Source organism: Danio rerio, chromosome 22 (assembly GCF_049306965.1).
Source record: "Danio rerio strain Tuebingen ecotype United States chromosome 22, GRCz12tu, whole genome shotgun sequence".
Classification (NCBI taxonomy): Eukaryota; Metazoa; Chordata; class Actinopteri; order Cypriniformes; family Danionidae; genus Danio; species Danio rerio.
Genome location: NC_133197.1, coordinates 1,353,086 through 1,373,120, shown reverse-complemented (window position 1 = coordinate 1,373,120; position 20,035 = coordinate 1,353,086). Strand labels below are relative to the sequence as shown.

The following is a 20,035-nucleotide window of genomic DNA, read 5'->3' as shown; positions in this document are numbered from 1 at the left end:
CTAATTTGTCACACAAGATCCCACCTAGGTTAACCCCTGACCTCATTTTCCACCTAGGTTAACCCCTGACTGTAGTGGTTTTCTTGGTTTTTCTCTTACTCAATCAAACTCAGTCTGGAGGTTATGAATATCAGAAGAGTATACTTTATTGTCGACAACAAAGGAGAACTTTCAGGAGACCCCCAGTAGCATCTCTGTCTGAAAAATTCTGCCTCACTCCTGTTCTGGCTTTACTTAAATACCCTTTTACATCCGTTGTTTTCCTTTGTTCTCCATATATTACACAAGATTCCTCCTAGTTTAACCCCTGACCCCAAATTCCACCTCTGACATCTGTTTCCTGAGACACCTCAGGCTTTTTTACCACTCTCTTTTCATCCCTTTTTTATGACCCTTAGTTGTTTCCTCAGGCCATTTCCCCTTACTCACTCTACATAACACTTTAATTGTTTTAATGGTATGCAAGTCTACAAGCAGATTATACACATATAATTTGAATATATAGATTAACTTCACACTTTAAAGAATATAAAATCCACCTCATGACCTCAATTTCCACCTAGGTTAACCCCTGACCCAAACCTGGTAACTATATAACTTATCCATTTCTTCTGATATGGTACTTCTTCTAATGGTATGCAAGTCTACAAACAGATCATACACATACAATTTGAATATATAGATTAACTTCACACTTTAAAGAGTATAAAATCCACTTCAGAAGTTAGGAGATCCACAAATTAGTATGTTTTGTCATTATTACGAATTTTTACGACAAACAAGCACATGTTATTATATTCATAACCGCGTTTGTGTTTTACTGTCATGCTTTGAAAAAAAAACGCTAAATTTCGCAATCTATAATCTCTATTAATATCTCCTGTACAGCAGTCCCACAACATTCTGATGCTGGTATACCCTGTCAGTAATGTCTAGTGGCTGGGAATGGGCTGTTTACAGTGTCTGCTATAATGTTAATGTTGTTTTTGGTGTGTTTATCTTGATGAATATGGCCACTGTGTAAATGCACAGTAAAGTTATGATCTTATTGCCACATTAGATCATCATCATAACATACTATATGCCTTCAGTGATTTCCTGAAGATAAATACCAAAAAACAAAGCAACTGCAATCACTACAGCAGTCGCCATCGTCTGAAGCAGGAGATCGCAATGACATATGAAGATATGTGCAGGTGCTGCAGTGCTGTCCCAATTCTTAAGGCTGATTTATACTTCTGCGTCAAACACCGGCGTATGCTACGGCGTTGACGCACAGGCCTTCGCCGTGGCCGTCGCTGACATGCACCTCTCAAAAAATGTAACTACACGTCGCAACAACGCGTAGCGCAAGCTCTGTGATTGGTCGGCTTGGTAGCGCTGACGAGTCTGGGCGGGACCGAGAGCCGCGCTAGCCCAATGGAGCGATTGTTTACAAGTGTGGAGTCCCGTGAAGGAGCTCCGGATGGAAAGTTTTGTTTTGTGTTTACCTCATAGTTAAAGTTGTTGCACGTCCGCCGGTTTCTGCCTCAAAATGAGCGAGTTTGAGCCACTTGTACATCCCGGAAGTGTTTAGGAAAAGCAAAACATCAGCGAAGAAACTCGACACAGAGGAACATTAAAGACTGATTTATACTTCTGCGTCTAACGCCGGCATATGCTACGGCACTGACTCATAGCCCTTCGCCGTCACTGACGTGCACCTTTCAAAAAATGTAACTACACGTCGCAACGACGCGTAGCTTAAGCTCTGTGATTGGTCGGCTTGGTAGCGCTGACGAGTCTGGGGGGGACCGAGAGCCGCGCGAATGGTGCTAGCGATTGTTTACAAGTGTGGAGTCCCGTGAAGGAGCTCTGGATGGAAAGTTTTGTTTTGTGTTTACCTCATAGTTAAAGTTGCTGCACGTCCGCCGCTTCCTGCCTCAAAATGAGCGAGTTTGAGCCACTTGTACATCCAGGAAGTGTTCAGGAAAAGCAAAAAAGCAGCGAAGAAACTCGACACAGAGGAACATTTACACCTCACTGCCAACTAGCGTTTCAGAAGTGTTAATGCAGACCGACAGAGACAGCGGGCAGAAGTATAAATGCACAGCCACACGCATTGCATGCGCCGTGGGTTAAGCCGGTCACTTGACGCAGAAGTATAAACCAGGCTTCAGGGGTAAATTTTGAAGCTCTTCCCCTTCACACTTGGTTGTAAGGGCCATGGGGAAGGGGTGCAAAAATATTGGGATTGGGCCTAAATGTAACAGAGTTTTAAGGTATTTGCTCAGGTAATGCTTCCGACACATCTTCCTACCAAATATTGAAAAAGTTTGGTGAAATTTGGATGAGAAACCCCACATGGAAAGAACCTTTAAGACATATATATCTTAATATAGGTTTTGATATAGGTCTGATATGTTGACATAGGTTGATATATGTGACATATATAAAACTGCCCGTTTTCCTATATTATATGTACATATATGCACCTCCGCTGGCTGCGTGCGTACCTCGCGAGACAGACGAGGCTTTTATACTCGTTGTGATATTCTTTTAAACGACAGGGGGCGGTCAAAAGAAACCCACCGTAAAATCAGACGGATAAACAGAGAAGTAGGAACTTTCCGGAAGTACGTTGTAAGGCTTAAAGCTTACGCTGCTATTCTGTACCAATAATCGGAAATAGAAAGCAGTTGAAGGACGGCGTGTTTAAATCCATTATTTATCTGACTCCATTGTAATTAATCTGACTCCATTAAAGTTGTTATCATTGTTGATAAAGAGAAAGAATCTCTACGTCTTAAAGCAGGCAAAGTAGTTTATTAAGTTACATGTTTAAATATACAGATATTAGAATGACACAAACTAACATACTGTATAAAGAAATTAGCTGTAACATATGCACTGCTGAGCAACAAACACAGTGAAACTGCCTTTGTTAGCATATGAGGCTACACACTGGTGTGCGGGAGATGCAGAGTAAAAGCCATTCTCCCAGATCAACAGTTACCTTTTCCTATTATAACCTAAGCAAAGCATTGTCAAACATGAGTGAAAACCAACCCCCAAGACCAGCTGAACATGAGAGCAAAGTTGAAGAGATGAAGTGGGGGAGAAGAACATTAACATACTCTCCTCAGACCATGACCCAACAATAGTAAATATATTGTAGATTGAAACACAATTAATCAATGTCTCTGTTGATTTCATCACTACAACACTGAAGTCATGAACTGTCAAATGACACCAAACATGACATAGTTATCTGAAGGAAGATCACGAGCAGATGAATTGTGTATGGTGAAGAGCACATGGTCACTGCAAGCAAATGGCAGAGATGTGTATCAGAGCTGTGAGGAACTCTGCCACACCAGGAGGACCCCTCCCATGCTTGGAATGTCTCAGTAGTCCTTCATTAGCATAGAAGGAAAAGTATATAATATTTTCTCAGCTTACAACGTCATATCCTTAATATCATTGGTCACACTTTACAATAAGGTTCATTGGTTAATGTTAATTAATGTGTTTTCTAACATGAACAAACAATGAACAATACATTTACTACAGTTTTTATTCATGTTAGTAATTGTTAGTTAATGAAAATACAGTAGTTCATTGTTAGTTCATGTTAACTCATGGTGCATTAACTAATGTTAACAAGCATGAGTTTGGATGTTAATAATGCATTAGTAAATGTTCAATTATGATTAATAAATGCTGTACAAGTGTTGTTCATGATTAGTTCATGTTAGTAAATGCATTAACTAATGAACCTTATTGTAAAGTGTTACCATATCATTCAATACTTTTAAACTATTTTATATCGTTTTTAATACATTACTATAATGATTATAAGCATATTTATAACCATTAAATGTTTTAATCTAATTTTGATCACTTGCTTTTGTTTACATATCAGACAGTTTTACCATTTAAAGTTTATTACAATATTAATCACAACACATGAGTTGCTCTACAAATATTTTTTTTATTATGGCAAGAACAAAAGCAAAAAAAAGTACACTTGCAAAAAAAAAAACTGATGTTTTTTTTTTGTTTTTTTTCTAGATTTAGTCTGTATACACAACCATATACATCAGTGTAAAACCTATACTGGTGGAAAGACATATTCAGTAATTGTGTACCTGGTCTCCACTTTTGCTATGGCCTCTCTTGGCATAAAAAAACTGATCCCTCAGGTTTTTCCAAACTTTTTTTAACATAAACTCTCCTCCTTTCCCACTGCTGTTGCTATTTCTAGCAAATAATCATTGGTCATCATCACTTGCTTTTGTTCATATCTCGAACAGTTCTACCTATTACAATTTATTAAAATATTAATGACAGCAGAACATGAGTTGCTCTACAAATAAATGTTTTATTATTGCAAAAATAGAAGCAAAAAAAGCACACTTACTAAAAATACTGATGCTTTTTTTGATTTAGCCTGCTCCACAGTTCACACATTACTGTCTGGCATGCGGTTGAGTCTCCGGGCCTGCAGCTTGATACAACTAACCCCCCTGTCTGTTACAACTTGCCCCACAGGGGGGGGTAAATAGTATCATTTTTACTCCTGGTACATTCGGCAATACTGCGCAGAAACCACAGATCCGGCGATCCTAACTTCAGTGCTCACTTGTAGGAGAGGCTTGTGTGTTGTAAGTAAAAAAATAAGGCTTGTCTAACCCAATTACTTTCTTCATTATTTAGCCAAAGCCAAAAAGTGTTACTTTGTGCCCCGCTCTGCCCTAAAGTCTATTTATTTTCCTGTTTTCATTTCAAAATAATAATAATAATCATGATGTTCCAATAGTGCGCATGATTAATCAGAAGCTCTTATTGTTCATCAGCCGCATTATTGAGGAATCAGGAATAAACACCAACCTGTTTGCTCTTCAGCCTCTTCCTCTTCAGTTCTGCAGGGTTCTGGATCACTCATCTTCTCTCTGTCCTTCAGATATCACCTCTTCCTGATGCTCTGATGCTCGTCTTCACTTGTAGACTGATGGGAATACTCCAGTATTTATAGCTGAACTGAAGAGGGAGGAGCTTCATTTAAGGGGGAGGGGCATCACTGAAGGAGGAGGGGCAGATCTGCAAAGATTAAAATCCTATATTTCTTCTAATTAACACATAGTTCACTTAAAACTGTCTTTTGATTTAAGGTAAACTAATTATGAAGTGTTTTATACTATCAGCTCAAATTATATCTGCTTTTACTGTAAAAAACAACTATTATAATCAGTATAGACCATTTCAATGCGGTGATGTCATTGACCCATGAACATTTCCTGCTTGTTATCAAACTATTTCATCACTAACAAGAGGTAATTCAATCATAACGTAATGTTAAAGCAGCTCTCATAACAGTTTTTACCAATATGTGGCTCTTTCCGGATTCTCTGCAGCTGTAGAAATTAACAATATATTCAATCAATTAAATGTACATTCGTATTCTGACCTATTAGGTAAATAGTAATCATGGAATAAGATGAACATGAAACTATTGATATGGATGACACTATTGGTAATAAAAGCAACAACTGGAGACGGATGGATTTAATTTCCACACCTAATCTCCAGTATTTTCTGATGGTCACACCCGTAACACATGAGAGAATGCTTTGCTTATGTTGACGTCACGTGTGCTGCTTTTCTCCGGTGTGGATTTTCATGTGTGTCTTAATCTGATTTAAATGTGTGAAACTCTTCAGACACTGATCACACGTGTACGGTTTCTCTCCAGTGTGACTCCTCTCATGTGCTTTCAGGGTTCCAAACTGTCTGAATCTCTTGTCGCAGTGTGAACACCTGTATGGTTTCTCTCCAGTGTGAATCATCTGGTGCTGTTTCAAGTCCCCAGCTCTAACAAAAGTCTTCTGACACTCAAAGCACATGTGCTCTTTCACTCCAGTGTGGATCTTCTGATGGTCTTTTAAATTTGACTGATGTCCAAAACTCTTCCCACACTCAGAGCATGAATACGGTTTCTCTTTAGTGTGAACTCTCAGATGTTTCTCCAGCTGTGAAGCCCAAAAAAATGTCTTGCCGCATTGATCACATGTGTGTGTTTTCTCTCCAGTGTGGATCAGCTTGTGTGTTTTAAGCGCTGATGATTGTCTGAAACTCTTCCCACACTGAGTGCATGTGTACGGTTTCTCTCCAGTGTGAATCCTCATGTGAAGCTGGAGACTTTGTTTGGATGCCAAACTCCTTCCACACTGAGTGCAGGTGAAACATTTCTTCTCCCTTTTCATTACAAAAGCATCTTCAGTCAATAAATGAGGGATTTTCTCAGCTTTTACAAGTCCATCATCATCATCATTCTCCTCATTCTCTTCAGTAAAGTCTGAAATCAGAGTTAACAAGGTTCACTTTTTAGTTAATCACAAACAATCAGAGGAAAATTGTGACGTGAAAATACATATCCTTCTAAAAATCATTATCAGGTATTGTAGTGGTTTTCTTGGTTTTTCTCTTACTGAATCAAACTCAGTCTGGAGGTTATGAATATCAGAAGAGTATACTTTATTGTCGACAACAAAGGAGAACTTTCAGGAGACCCCCAGTAGCGTCTTTGTCTGAAAAATTCTGCCTCACTAATGTGCTGGCCTGTTTAAATATACTTTGACAACACTTGTTTTCCTTTGTTCTCCATATATTACACAAGATTCCTCCTAGTTTAACCCCTGACCCCAAATTCCACCTCTGTCATCTGTTTTTCCCTTATTTCTACATATGTCACACAAATTCCACCTAGGTTAACCCCTGACCCAAACCTGGCAACTATATATCTTATCCATCTATACGTCTCTGTTTACACATGTGTTGCTCTGTTCTTATCCATTTCCTGAGACACCTTAGTTGTTTACTCAGGCTTTCTCCCGCTCTCTTCTCATCCACTTCTTGTGACCCTTAGTGGTTTCCTCAGGCCATTTCCCCTTACTCACTCTACATAACACTGTAATTGTTTTAATGGTATGAAAGTCTACAAGCAGATTATACACATATAATTTGAATATATAGATTAACTTCACAGAGTATACAATCCACTTCAGTTTAAAGCATATTAAGGTAGAGTAAATTTAGATGTTTTAGAAGAAAAAAAATGTGAAAAAAATGTTAACAAAATATCAAATTAATCAGTTCAGATCACATTTAGTTTGGCCTTATGATAATGTTTTTTTAAATAAACATGTAAGTTAAAGCCCGCTGAGTGTCTGTCTTCCCTTTTCACCTGGAGATTATAAAGTCTATTTATTTTCCTGTTTTCATTTTAAAACAATAATAATAATGTTCAAAGCTCTTTATCCTTATCGTTCATCAGCCTCATTACTGAGGAATCAGGAATAAACACCAACCTGTTTGCTCTTCAGCCTCTTCCTCTTCAGTTCTGCAGGGTTCTGGATCACTCATCTTCTCTCTGTCCTTCAAATATCACCTCTTCCTGATGCTCTGATGCTCGTCTTCACTTGTAGACTGATGGGAATACTCCAGTATTTATAGCTGAACTGAAGAGGGAGGAGCTTCATTTAAGGGGGAGGGGCATCACTGAAGGAGGAGGGGCAGATCTGCAAAGATTAAAATCCTATATTTCTTCTAATTAACACATAGTTCACTTAAAACTGTCTTTTGATTTAAGGTAAACTAATTATGAAGTGTTTTATACTATCAGCTCAAATTATATCTGCTTTTACTGTAAAAAACAACTATTATAATCAATATAGACCATTTCAATGTGGTGATGTCATTGACCCATGAACATTTCCTGCTTGTTATCAAACTATTTCATCACTAACAAGAGGTAATTCAATCATAACTTAATTTCAAACTAACTTTCACAACATTATTGATCAATATGTGGCTGTTTTCAGATTTTCGCAGCTGTAGAAATTAAAAATGCATAACAGGACGTACGTTGGGACCATTGTTATTGTTTACATCCCTCAAAATGGTCAATAAGAGTGTAAATAAAGAATATACTAAGAAAACAAACGTACACACTTGCAATGAACAAACAACCTATAATGAACTTGTTTTTGGTGTTTAATAAGAAACACGGTTCATCATAGAATAACCATAAATGTGAATAAATAAGAATAAATTAATGCCGTTATGGTAGTTGTTGATGCATTGCAATATTCATTCATTTATTTTCCTTTGGCTTAGTCCTTTATTTATCAGGGGTTGCCACAGTGGAATGAACTGCCAACTATTCCAGCATATGTTTTACACAGTGGATGCCACACACACACTCATATAGTTCATCAATTCCCCTTTAGCGCATGTGTTTGGACTGTGGGGGAAACTGGTGGACCTGGAGGAAACCCACGCCAACACGAGGAGAACATGCAAACTCCACACAGGAATGCCAACTGACCCAACCGGGACTCAAACCAGCAACCGTCTTGCTGTGAGGCGACAGTACCGCCCATATTACAATAGAATTAAATGCATAAATTACATTTGAGTTATTTAACATTCATGTTGGGGTAATGTTTTGAGTTTGTATTTCACTGTTATTGCTGTTTTTGTGTACATGAGATGAGTAAAAGTTCACATCTAGTTTTTTACTACGGTTTGAGCATTACGTTTACACAGCAGCACACACAAAACCTCTATAGATCACTCCTGATTATTCTCACCATGAGCACTGGAGCTGTCTATGCTGTTATTTTACAAAGCAACTCAGATATGTTGGTGTGAATTTAAAGGTAATGCATTCATTCAGTCGATGACCAACAGATTGAATAGTAATTGTAAAGTGTTAAAAGCCAAACACTGGACACAATAGGATAGTTATGCTGTTTAATTGAGTCTTTTGACAATAAAATGAGCTAAATGGGGGAATTTACACGTGTGATGTACACGAATGAGGCGAAAACAGGAACTGTTAGGAGAAGTTCATGGGCGATTATATTGATGAGGCTCAGATTATAAACACTGAATAAACCACTCATTAAGAGGATCATTAAGAGATCAGCGTTTAGTCTTATTTATCTCGAAATTATACAAATACAGCTCTCTCTCTCTCTCTCTCTCTCTCTCTCTCTCTCTCTCAAGCTGCGTCCCAAATGGCACACTATACACTATGCACTCATGCACTATGTACTTATGCACTTACACACTCAACAGGATAGTATATGTATGTAGTGTTGTCCCAAATGGCACACTAATGTTTTTTTTACTAAGCGGAAATTCAGACCGTTTCCCTGATGACGTTTGACGGTTGCCAAATCAGTGAAATAAACAACTGAATTATCAAATAATACATGCCGTAAGTACTGCCGTATTCACCATCGGGAGGCGCTATAATCACTCTCATAGGAGAATTTTGCTTTCACCATCCAAAATAAATAAAGTTATTCAACATGTGCGTCCGATAGCTCCGCCCCTTCCGCTACGTAAGCAAACCTGCGGTCGTTGAGTGCGTGAAGTGTCCATCATTACACACTTCATTTTAGCGGCTGAATGAGTGCATCATCCGGGTAATTTAAGTGCTCTTATTATTTTTAGAATTTTCAGTGTGAACACACTACTTACACTATTCATACTACAAAATGGCGTAGAATAGTGCATAAGTATGCGATTTGGGACGCAGCTTCTCTCTATAATGGTAATAACATAAGCTGAACAGCGCCTCATGCTGGCGCTGAAAGGAATTGAACGCCTCATACATTTCAAGCGAGTTTTTACGTGATATTAATAGATGTGTTCAAGTTTTTAATTTAATAAATAAATAGCAAGTGTGACAGCAAGTTTCTACTTTAAACACGTCCAATTTACGTCGTGTTTTGGTCTGCGTGTAAATGCGCTGCGGTCCCTTTAAGCGTGACTCCATTTTCAGTGAAATTTTTATCAAAGTTCCTGAAAAACTCAAACGGTCCGAGTTTATGAAGGCGACGCTTCTGGATTAGCATTAACCGAGAATTACAACAGTTAAAACGACATTATCTGCTAGATTCATCATCATCATCACAATCATCATCCTTAATTTTATTTTTATCAGCAGCAGGTTTGGATCGAACCGGATCAACATCAACAGACATGTCGAGTGAGTCCAGAATAACCAAACTTGCCTATGTAAAGTTAACATCACACACAAATAATTCCACACGACTATATATATATATATATATATATATATATATATATATATATATATATATATATATATATATATATATATATATATATATCTATCTGTACATAATTTGTCCAATACTACACATAAGACAATTGAATAATACACACAACATTCAACAGTAATTAACCATTATTCACTTTTTTACCCCCTGAAAATTAACACTATCAGCTAACGGCTAACTTACAGATTGTGTATTTGTATTGTTTTCTTACTTTGTCACTGATATAAGCAACATTAGATTCATCTGTTTTATTTATTTCCACTGTATAATAGGTTAACTTAACCCCTTTTCTTCTCATGTTAATGTTTAACCAGGTTAAAGTTCTCCTGTAAGGAAGTTTAAAGTCCTCATGAACATGCATCTGATTATCGCTTCCTCATGTCAGTTTCTAGCATACTGTTTTTTGCACACTATGCAGGGAAGTATACTTATGTGTGTAACGGGCTACATAACCTACAACATAGTATGAAACCAAATTAAGTACTATGCTCAGAACAATGCACACTATTTAATATATTTTTAAATGGTTTTAAATGGCATATGAAACAAACTATTATTATTAAACTATTATTAAAACGGAGATGAAATAGTAGTAGTATGTATTTGAAATGTAGATGTGGTCAACATAATGCCTACTTAATTCTATTATTTAAAAAAATGGTGCATTCAACAGTGTTAAGTATTTTGTGCCTAATAAAGTGCACACTACATACTAATTTAATAACAATTGAAATATTATGAACTAGTAACTATGTGCTGCATACTACACATTTTACAAAGTACAGTGTAGTGTATGCGGAGTAGAATGCATGCTTTAGTTTATACTGTTTTCTAAAGATATGCTGTATACTGTTTTTAAAATACTATAGTATAAGTAGTATATTTTTTAAATTGAAAAATAGTTTACTAATATATATATATATATATATATATATATATATATATATATATATATATATATATATATATATATATATATACAATATAGAATATTGTATAGAATATTGATCTGAAAGAAGTTTTGTAAAATTAAATATGTAAAAAAAAATTTTGTAAACACAAACTTTTATTTTGAATTAGGGATATTACGATGGAATTCGGTACTAATCGATACTGAAATAAAAACCCTAACCCTAACATTTGTGCGCTGTTGAATACGTTCCTAAACAATGCTGATTTGCCGTTGTGGTGTCATGCTCACAATTGTTTCTGCTGAGCGTGTGAAAATAGCGCACAAATATGTTGGTGGGAAATGGACGTTTTTAAAATGTCAGTATTGATTGGTACCGAATTCCAGTATCATAATATCCCTATTTTAAATGCGATTAATTGCACTAGTGAAAATATGTGCCAAACAATACATACTGTTTTATATTATTAAAAAAAGTACATCCGTAACATAATCCGAGCGATATTAAAGAGCACACAAAAGTAGCGTGTGCTGAACATAATGCACAGCGTTGGGTAAAAAGTAATATATTACAATTTTATTCCTATTTTACTCTTTTAATAAAGAATAAAGCGCAGAAATTACATAACATATTATTATTATTATTGGTTTTATTATTTATTAATATTATTATTATTATTATTGGTTTTATTATTATTATTTATTATTATTATTATTATTATTATTATTATTATTATCAATATTATTATTATTATTGTTGTTATTATTTATTATTATTATTTTTAATTATTTTTATTGTTATTTATTATTATTATTATTATTATTATTGTTGTTGTTATTTATTATTATTATTGTTATTTATTACTATTATTATTGTTGTTATTTATTTATGAATTATTATTATTATTATTATTATTATTATTATTGTTATTGTTATTATTTATTGTTATTGTTATTATTGTTGTTATTATTATTACTATTTTTGTTATTATTATTATTGTTGTTGTTGTTATTATTATTATTTTATTGTTATTGTTGTTGTTGTTATTGTTATTAGTATAATTATAATTATTATTATTATTATTTTATTGTTATTATTATTATTATTATTATTAGCATTTTAGTTAATACCTACTACATGCACAAAAATTAAATCCTAAAATGTACAAAGATTAATATTTTCAGAGTGTTTCAGACACTCCACTTCATACAGCAGAACTAGTACTCTAGCATGCCTCTCATCAGTGCTGCGGTTGCTGCAGCAACACATCAGAATGAGGCTGAGGGTGTTGTGGGGGAATCCTAATCCCCGCCTCCTTAGCTGATGCATTACGGCAGTGCTCCCGCCTCCACTACTGCGCTAAGAGATCCCCAAGCCCCGCCTCCTAGTGCATAAATCAGTCTCCTGCATCCGAGCCTGCAGACAGACACTCGGCAGCATGTCGGAAGGCAGCGCATCTCCAGCGCAGCCCAGGGGCAAAGCCAAAACAGGCAAAAGAGGCAGTTTCCACAGCCGCACCAGCCCGGGTGAGTGCTCTGCAGAGGGGCAGGGAGATACCAGGGGTGGGGTCCCATATCAGATCACATCTCCACTGCACTTCAGGCCCGCGCACAGAGTTTGCTGTATTTCTGAGCCTGATAAAGAGTGCTGAGTGGAAATGTGCAATTGTGCATGTTATTTATTATCATCATCATCATTATTATTAATTATCATCATCATCATTATTATTATTATTATTATTATTATCATTATTATTATCATGAGGCAGATATCGCACTGGTCAGATGCATATGTCTATGAACTAACTTTTAATGCACAAATGCTGAACCAAATAAATAGTGCTCAGTGGATATGTGCATGTTATTAGGCATGTTATTAGGTAATAATAGGTGTTATTAGTGGATATGTGCATGTTATAGGCCATTTATTATTGTTATTATCACTATTATTGTCATTTATTATTGTTATTATCACTATTATTGCCATTTATTATAGTTATTATGAATATTATTGTCATTTATTATTGTTTTAATCATTATTATTGCTATTTATTATTGTTATTTCACTATTATTTTAATTTATTATTGTTATTTGCACTATTATTACTATTTATAATTGTTATTAACACTATTATTGCCATTTATTATTGTTATTATTACTATTATTGCCATTTATTATTGTTATTATCACTATAAATGCCATTTATTTTTGTTATTATTACTATTATTGCTATTTATTATTGTTATTATCACTATTATTGCCATTTATTATTGTTATTATCACTATTATTGCAATTTATTATTGTTATTATCACTATTATTGCCATTTATTATTGTTATTATCACTATTATTGTCATTTATTATTGTTTTAATCATTATTATTTTAATTTATTATTGTTATTTGCACTATTATTACTATTCATTATTGTTATTATCACTATTATTGCCATTTATTATTGTTATTATTATTATTATTGCCATTTATTATTGTTATTATCACTATTATTGCCATTTATTATTGTTATTATTATTATTATTGCCATTTATTATAGTTATTATCACTATTATTGCCATTTATTATTGTTTTAATCACTATTATTGCTATTTATTATTGTTATTCTCACTATTATTACCATTTATTATTGTTATTTGCACTATTATTACTATTTATTATTGTTATTATCAGTATTATTGCCATTTATTATTGTTTTTATCACTATTATTGACCCTTATTTTTATTATTTTCACTATTATTGCCATTTATTATTGTTATTATCACTATTTTTTAAATTTATCTTTGGTATTATCACTGTTATTGCTATTAATTGACGGCAGTTGTCAGATGCGTATCTCCATGCACTAACTTTTACCCACAAATATTGTTGTTCTGAGCAAACAAATAGTGCTCAGTGAATTTGTGCATGTCATTTATCATCATCAGGCAGATGTTGCTCAGATCTGACATCACTGGTCAGATGCATGTGCTTATGAGCTGACTTTTATGCACAAATGCTGTTGTAGTTTTTTGAGCCAAATAAATTGTGCACAATTATTATGTACATGCCATTCATCATCATCATCATCATCATCATTATTATTATTATTATTATTATTATTAATATTATTATTATTATTATTATTATTATTATTATTATTATTATTATTATTATTATTATTATCATCATCAGGCAGTTATTGCATTGGTTAAATGCAAACTTTTATGCACAAATGCAGTTTTTCTGAGCCAACTAAACGGTGCTCAGTGAAAATATACAATTGAGGCCAAAATTATTTGCCCTTCTGTGCAATATTTATTTGTTTTCAAATATTTCTCAAGTAATATTAAGAAGATTTTCACAGTATTTCCTCTAATATTTGTTCTTCTAGAGAAAGTCTTATTTTTTTTATTTCGGCTAGAAGAAAAGCAGTTTTTAATTGTCTTAAAGCCATTTTAAGGTCAATATTATTAGCCCCCTTAAGCAATATTAGTTTTAGATTGTCGACAAAACAAACCACTGTTATACATGACTTGCCTAATTACCCTAACTTTACCCTAGTGAAGCCTTTACATGTCACTTTAAGCTGAATACTAGTGTCTTGAAGAATATCTAGTCTAATATTATGTGCTGTCATCATGACAAAGAGAAAAGAAAACATACAGGGGGGCTAAAAATTCTGACTTTAACTGTATGTCATTTATTATCATCATCCTCATCATCAGGCAGATATTGCACTGGTCAGATGCATGTGTCCGTGGGCTAACTTCAGTGCACAAATGCTGTTTCTGTTGTTGGTCTTGTCCCGAGCGCATCAATATATTCATGATAAATGCGGAGGGCGAGAGCGTGGGATTGTGGGAAAGTGTTCGTCCAGGCGTGTGACGCTCATCAATTATTAGAGCTGCAGAGGCTCAAAACGCGCAGCACTGCTGGATGAGGTTTAAATTGGGTTGTGCCATGTGTGTTATCATACGTTCATTTATTTACATTCATACATTTAGCTGACGTGTACATCCAAAGCGACTTACAAATGAGGACAAAAGAAGCAGATCGTCAGAGACTGGCATGCTCTCTAAACGCAACGATGAGGCTAAATTAATATAGCAGTCGAAGTTTCAATTATTTTATTATTTTTAACATATATATATATATATATATATATATATATATATATATATATATATATATATATATATATATATATATATATAATGTTTTGATTATGATTTATTTTCTCTTTGCTATGATGACAGTAAATAATATTAGACCAGATATTCTTCAAGACACTAGTATTCAGTTTAAAGTGACATGTAAAGGCTTCACTAGGGTAATTAGGGTAAAGTTAGGGTAATTAGGCAAGTCATTGTATAACAGTGGTTTGTTCTGGAGACAATCCAACACTAATATTGCTGAAGGGGCGAATAATATTGACCTTATAATGGCTTTAAAACAATTTAAAACTGCTTTTATTCTAGCCCAAATAAAACAAATAAGACTTTCTCCAGAAGAAAAAATATTAGAGGAAATACTGTGAACAACTCCTGGATCTGTTAAATATCCCTTGAGACATTTTTCCTCACAGGAGGGCTAATAATTTTGCCCTCAACTATATTTATTTATTATAAAAAATCACAACAATAACAATGCAATAGTTATTATTATTATTATTATTTTTTTTTACCAGAAATACAACTAAATGAGACCAACATAATATGTAAAGTTAAGGAGAAACTACATTTTCAACAGTGTAAATATTACTACTGCAGTTATTAAAATGCATAAATACATGCCCGAGCAATTCAATTAAAATTCCACAGTGATCATGATAAATCAGAAGAAAGTATCAACCAGATAAAAACAACAATAATGGAACTATTAATGGAAATATATAATGCATATTAAGCATAAATTGTAGTATAATGATTAGCATTTTGCTGAATTTTAGATTGAATTTAAGAATCTGAAATTAGTATATAGTAGAAAATGCTTTTAATAAACACTAAAACAAGTTAGTATATAATAGCTCTTCGTACATAATTATGTATATATATATATATATATATATATATATATATATATATATATATATATATATATATATATATATATATATATATATATATATATATGAGCAATATCACACAAGTAGCAGTGCGATATGGCTGTATATCGGCACTGGTGGTAGGTGTGCGTTCCTTAGTGCTCCCACCAGTGCCGATATACAGCCATATTGCACTGCTACTCGTGTGATATTGTGTTTATACAATATTTTGACGGCATAATTGTGCATATAAAAATAAAATCAAACATGGAGAGTCTCGAAAACCCTTTTGTATAAGGATCTACTTTCTTCCGCGTTGGACTCAAATCATAAGCTGACAGTTAAACAGTTGAGCGTGCATCTATTAAACTGTAGATCTGTAGTGTCTGCTTTTTGCTGGCTGTATGTGGGCGGAGTAATACACAAAGGGTAAAGAGGCTGTACGGGTGCTGATATTACTTAAATATATTACGGCTTTTGATAGAGTTTGGGGACCTTTTACGCTGTTTTTAAAAGGTGGTGGATTTGGAAATGTTTTACTAGAAGATTAGTAATAGAGGTGATGTTGTATTTTGATGTAAAATACTGAGAAGCCTTTTGTTTTGTTTTTGGTATGTTTGTTCAATTGTATGTTTGTTGGTTTGTGTTGGAATTGACACATGGAAATGTGTATGTACATGTTACTTAAAATATAATAAAAAGGAATTGGAAAAAAAAGTATATTACGGCTATCAGCCAATCAGATTCAAGATCCAGACAGAACTGTTGTATATATATATATATATATATATATATATATATATATATATATATATATATATACTACCTGACAAAAGTCTTGTGGTGGATCCCAGTTGTAAGAGCAACAAATAATAAAATGATCAACTAGAAATCAAGTTATTATTTGTTGTTCCACAAGACTTTTGTCAGAGTGTGTGTGTGTGTGTGTGTGTGTGTGTGTGTGTGTAGTCAGCCTTTCAAAATAAATCTTTTTTATAATTTATTATATAGTTGTTTGACCTGTACTGGAATTGATAAATCCCACATACAACATTATTATATTGTGAGTTGTGTAATACTCTTTTGCAGTGTGCCATCTGCTGGTCAGTGTGTGTGTGTGTGTGTGTGTGTGTGTTTGTTGATTTTGGCTGCAGGGTTTGGAGTTTACAGCACATTTAATCACAGAGATCAGTCCACATCTTACACACACAAACACGTGACGCTTCACATCAGTGTCTCCTGCAGTTTGAGAGTCTCTGAAACACACACAGAATGAACACAAAACTCTCATTAGCGGCACTGTGTGTGTGTGTGTGTGTGTGTGTGTGTGTGTGTTTGTCTGTGTGTGTGTGTGTGTGTGTGTGTGTGTTCAGCTTCTAAATATAAGCCTGTGTGTGTATGACTCTAAACCTCAGTCTAGACACTCATTTATAGAGAATAACACACGTTCATTCTGTGTGTGTGTGTGTGTGTGTGTGTGTGTGTTTTAGCTCAGTCACAGCTTATTCTGGCTTTTATAGTAAAAGACTATTTATTTAGTTTGTTTAGGGGCGGGGCTTATCATAATAAACACAATAAAAGGTCAGTTTTCACGAATTTTATTTAAAACATGATTGGTGTTCAAAATTGTAAGTTTGAGGTTTTACCTGCTATCGCAGATGTAAATAAATCTCTCAGTCGTCGGCCATCTTGGAAATTCCCCCAAGCTGCGATTGGTCGTCAGGTACAGCATCACCTAATTAAACAAAAGAATGACAAAAACGTTTAAATGTAAATTCCAATACACAATGGCATTACCAAAAAAGTCTAAATATTAAAGAAACAAGTAGTTTTGAATTTGCATTCTGACATATTTTAGAACGAGCGAGCGAATAAATGATACTAAATCAAAAATTAAACTATATTAATTAAACTCCATTAATTAAAACCAAGAGTAAAATTTGACAACAGCATCATGAACACTTTGTGACTCACTTTACACTATTGTCTCTTCTGGCTTTTGATTGGCTGTTTTTTAGAGGCGGGGCTACAGCAAAATACAGCAAAAATTTTAGTGCTAACGTTTTTCCTTCCGTGAATAAACGCACAAAATAAAGAGGCCCTGTGTCAACACGAATCCAAACAACAAAAAAGTTTAGACGCAAACACCATTTCCAAAGTGTCCAAATATTGAAGAAACAAGTAGTTTTGAATTTTTATGCATTTTGACATAATATAGGACGAGCGAGTGAATAAATTTTGATAAATCAAAAACGTTGCATTATGATTAAATAAAATTTAAGAGTAAAATTTGACATCAGCATCATAAATTCTTCATTACTCAATTTATACAAATAAAACAACAGTTTTCCCGTTGGTTGGTCTATTGTCTGTTCTGGCTCTTGATTGGCTCATTTTTTTAGAGGCGGAGCTACAGCTGTCATATTTGGCACTACAGTTTTTCTCCTCACCTGAATAAACAAATAACATAATAAGATCATGTGTCAACAGTGCAGATTACTATTTTGAATCCAAGACAACAAAAATGTTTGGACGCAAACACCAAGATAAAAAGCACGATTACAAAAATAGTCAATATATAAAATTTCGACTTAATATATAAGACAAGCGAGCGAATAAATAAAAGGCGGGGCTACAGCTGTCATATTTAGCGATACAGTTTCTCTCCTCCCTCGAATAAACAGACATCATGTTGATCGTGCGAATACAAATACGAATTTTTACGTATTTTAACATTATCGAGCGAAAATTTGTACAAAATCTAAAATGTTGCATTGTGATTAAACAAAACTAAAATCAGGAGGAATATCTGAAAACAATATCGTTTATTATTCTTCGAAACTCAGTTTACACAATTTAAACTACAGTTTTTCCAATTGGCTGGTCGATTGTCTGTTCTGGCTCTTGATAGGTAAATTTTTTTGAGGGGCGGGTCTACAGCTGCCATATTTAGAGCTACAATTTTTGATAGCCTGATCTTATGAGGAACCATAACTACTTTGCGTTTTGTCAGTTTAGTGGCTAATTTGTACAAATTAGTATGAGCTCAGTCTTATGAAAATGTACGATTTTAAAAAGGAGGCGTGGCATCCAACCACACCCCTAAACCCAACCGTCAATGGGGGATAGGTAAATCAGACTAAATTGTACGAATGAAATCATACTAAATTGTACGAATGAAATCATACTAAATTGTACGAATGAAATCATACTAAATTGTATGAATGAAATCATACTAAAGTGTACGAATGAAATCATATTAAATTGTACAAATGAAATACTAAATTGTAAGAATGAAATCATACTAAACTGTACGAATGAAATTATACTAAACTGTACGAATGAAATCATACTAAATTGTACGAATGAAATCCTATTAAATTGTATGAATGAAATCATACTAAACTGTACGAATGAAATTATACTAAACTGTACGAATGAAATCATATTAAATTGTATGAATGAAATCATATTAAATTGTACGAATGAAATTATACTAAACTGTACGAATAAAATCATACTAAAGTGTACGAATGAAATCATATTAAATTGTATGAATGAAATCATATTAAATTGTACGAATGAAATCATACTAAATTGTACAAATGAAATCATACTAAACTGTACGAATGAAATCATATTAAATTGTACGAATGAAATCATATTAAATTGTACGAATGAAATCATATTAAATTGTACGAATGAAATCATACTAAACTGTACGAATGAAATCATACTAAACTGTACGAATGAAATCATACTAAACTGTACGAATGAAATCATACCAAAGTGTACGAATGAAATAATATTAAATTGTACAAATGAAATCATATTAAATTGTACGAATGAAATCATACTAAATTGTACAAATGAAATCATACTAAACTGTACGAATGAAATAATATTAAATTGTACAAATGAAATCATATTAAATTGTACGAATGAAAT

At 33.8% G+C, this 20,035-nt stretch overlaps 2 protein-coding genes across 11 annotated transcripts in view; one reads left to right on the top strand and one right to left on the bottom strand.

The window, feature by feature from the left end:
- LOC100330706 (uncharacterized) overlaps positions 1-7,462 on the bottom strand; it is a 33,707-nt gene extending 26,245 nt beyond the window's left edge. The window contains exons 1-3 of one of the 3 annotated variants that reach the window (XR_012397600.1): positions 7,350-7,462; positions 5,561-6,337; positions 4,873-5,082 (exon numbers count right to left, since the gene is read on the bottom strand). Coding sequence is in view for 1 of the 3 variants with exons in the window: in XM_005161539.6 (XP_005161596.2) it covers positions 5,664-6,337; positions 7,350-7,404 (729 nt within the window). In the remaining 2 variants the exon portion in view is untranslated. Of the gene's footprint in view, positions 1-4,872; positions 5,083-5,560; positions 6,338-7,349 lie in introns of those variants that run through there. The other 2 variants (XM_005161539.6, XR_012397601.1) reach the window with 2 other exon arrangements.
- A 1,918-nt stretch (positions 7,463-9,380) lies between these two features.
- Positions 9,381-20,035, top strand: part of ampd2a (adenosine monophosphate deaminase 2a) — a 45,236-nt gene continuing 34,581 nt past the window's right edge. For 2 of the 8 annotated variants that reach the window (XM_073936865.1, XM_073936862.1), the window contains exon 1: positions 9,381-9,476. Coding sequence is in view for 6 of the 8 variants with exons in the window: in XM_009295793.4 (XP_009294068.1) it covers positions 12,486-12,573 (88 nt within the window). In the remaining 2 variants the exon portion in view is untranslated. Of the gene's footprint in view, positions 9,477-9,866; positions 10,043-12,467; positions 12,574-20,035 lie in introns of those variants that run through there. The other 6 variants (XM_073936863.1, XM_009295794.4, XM_009295793.4 and 3 more) reach the window with 4 other exon arrangements.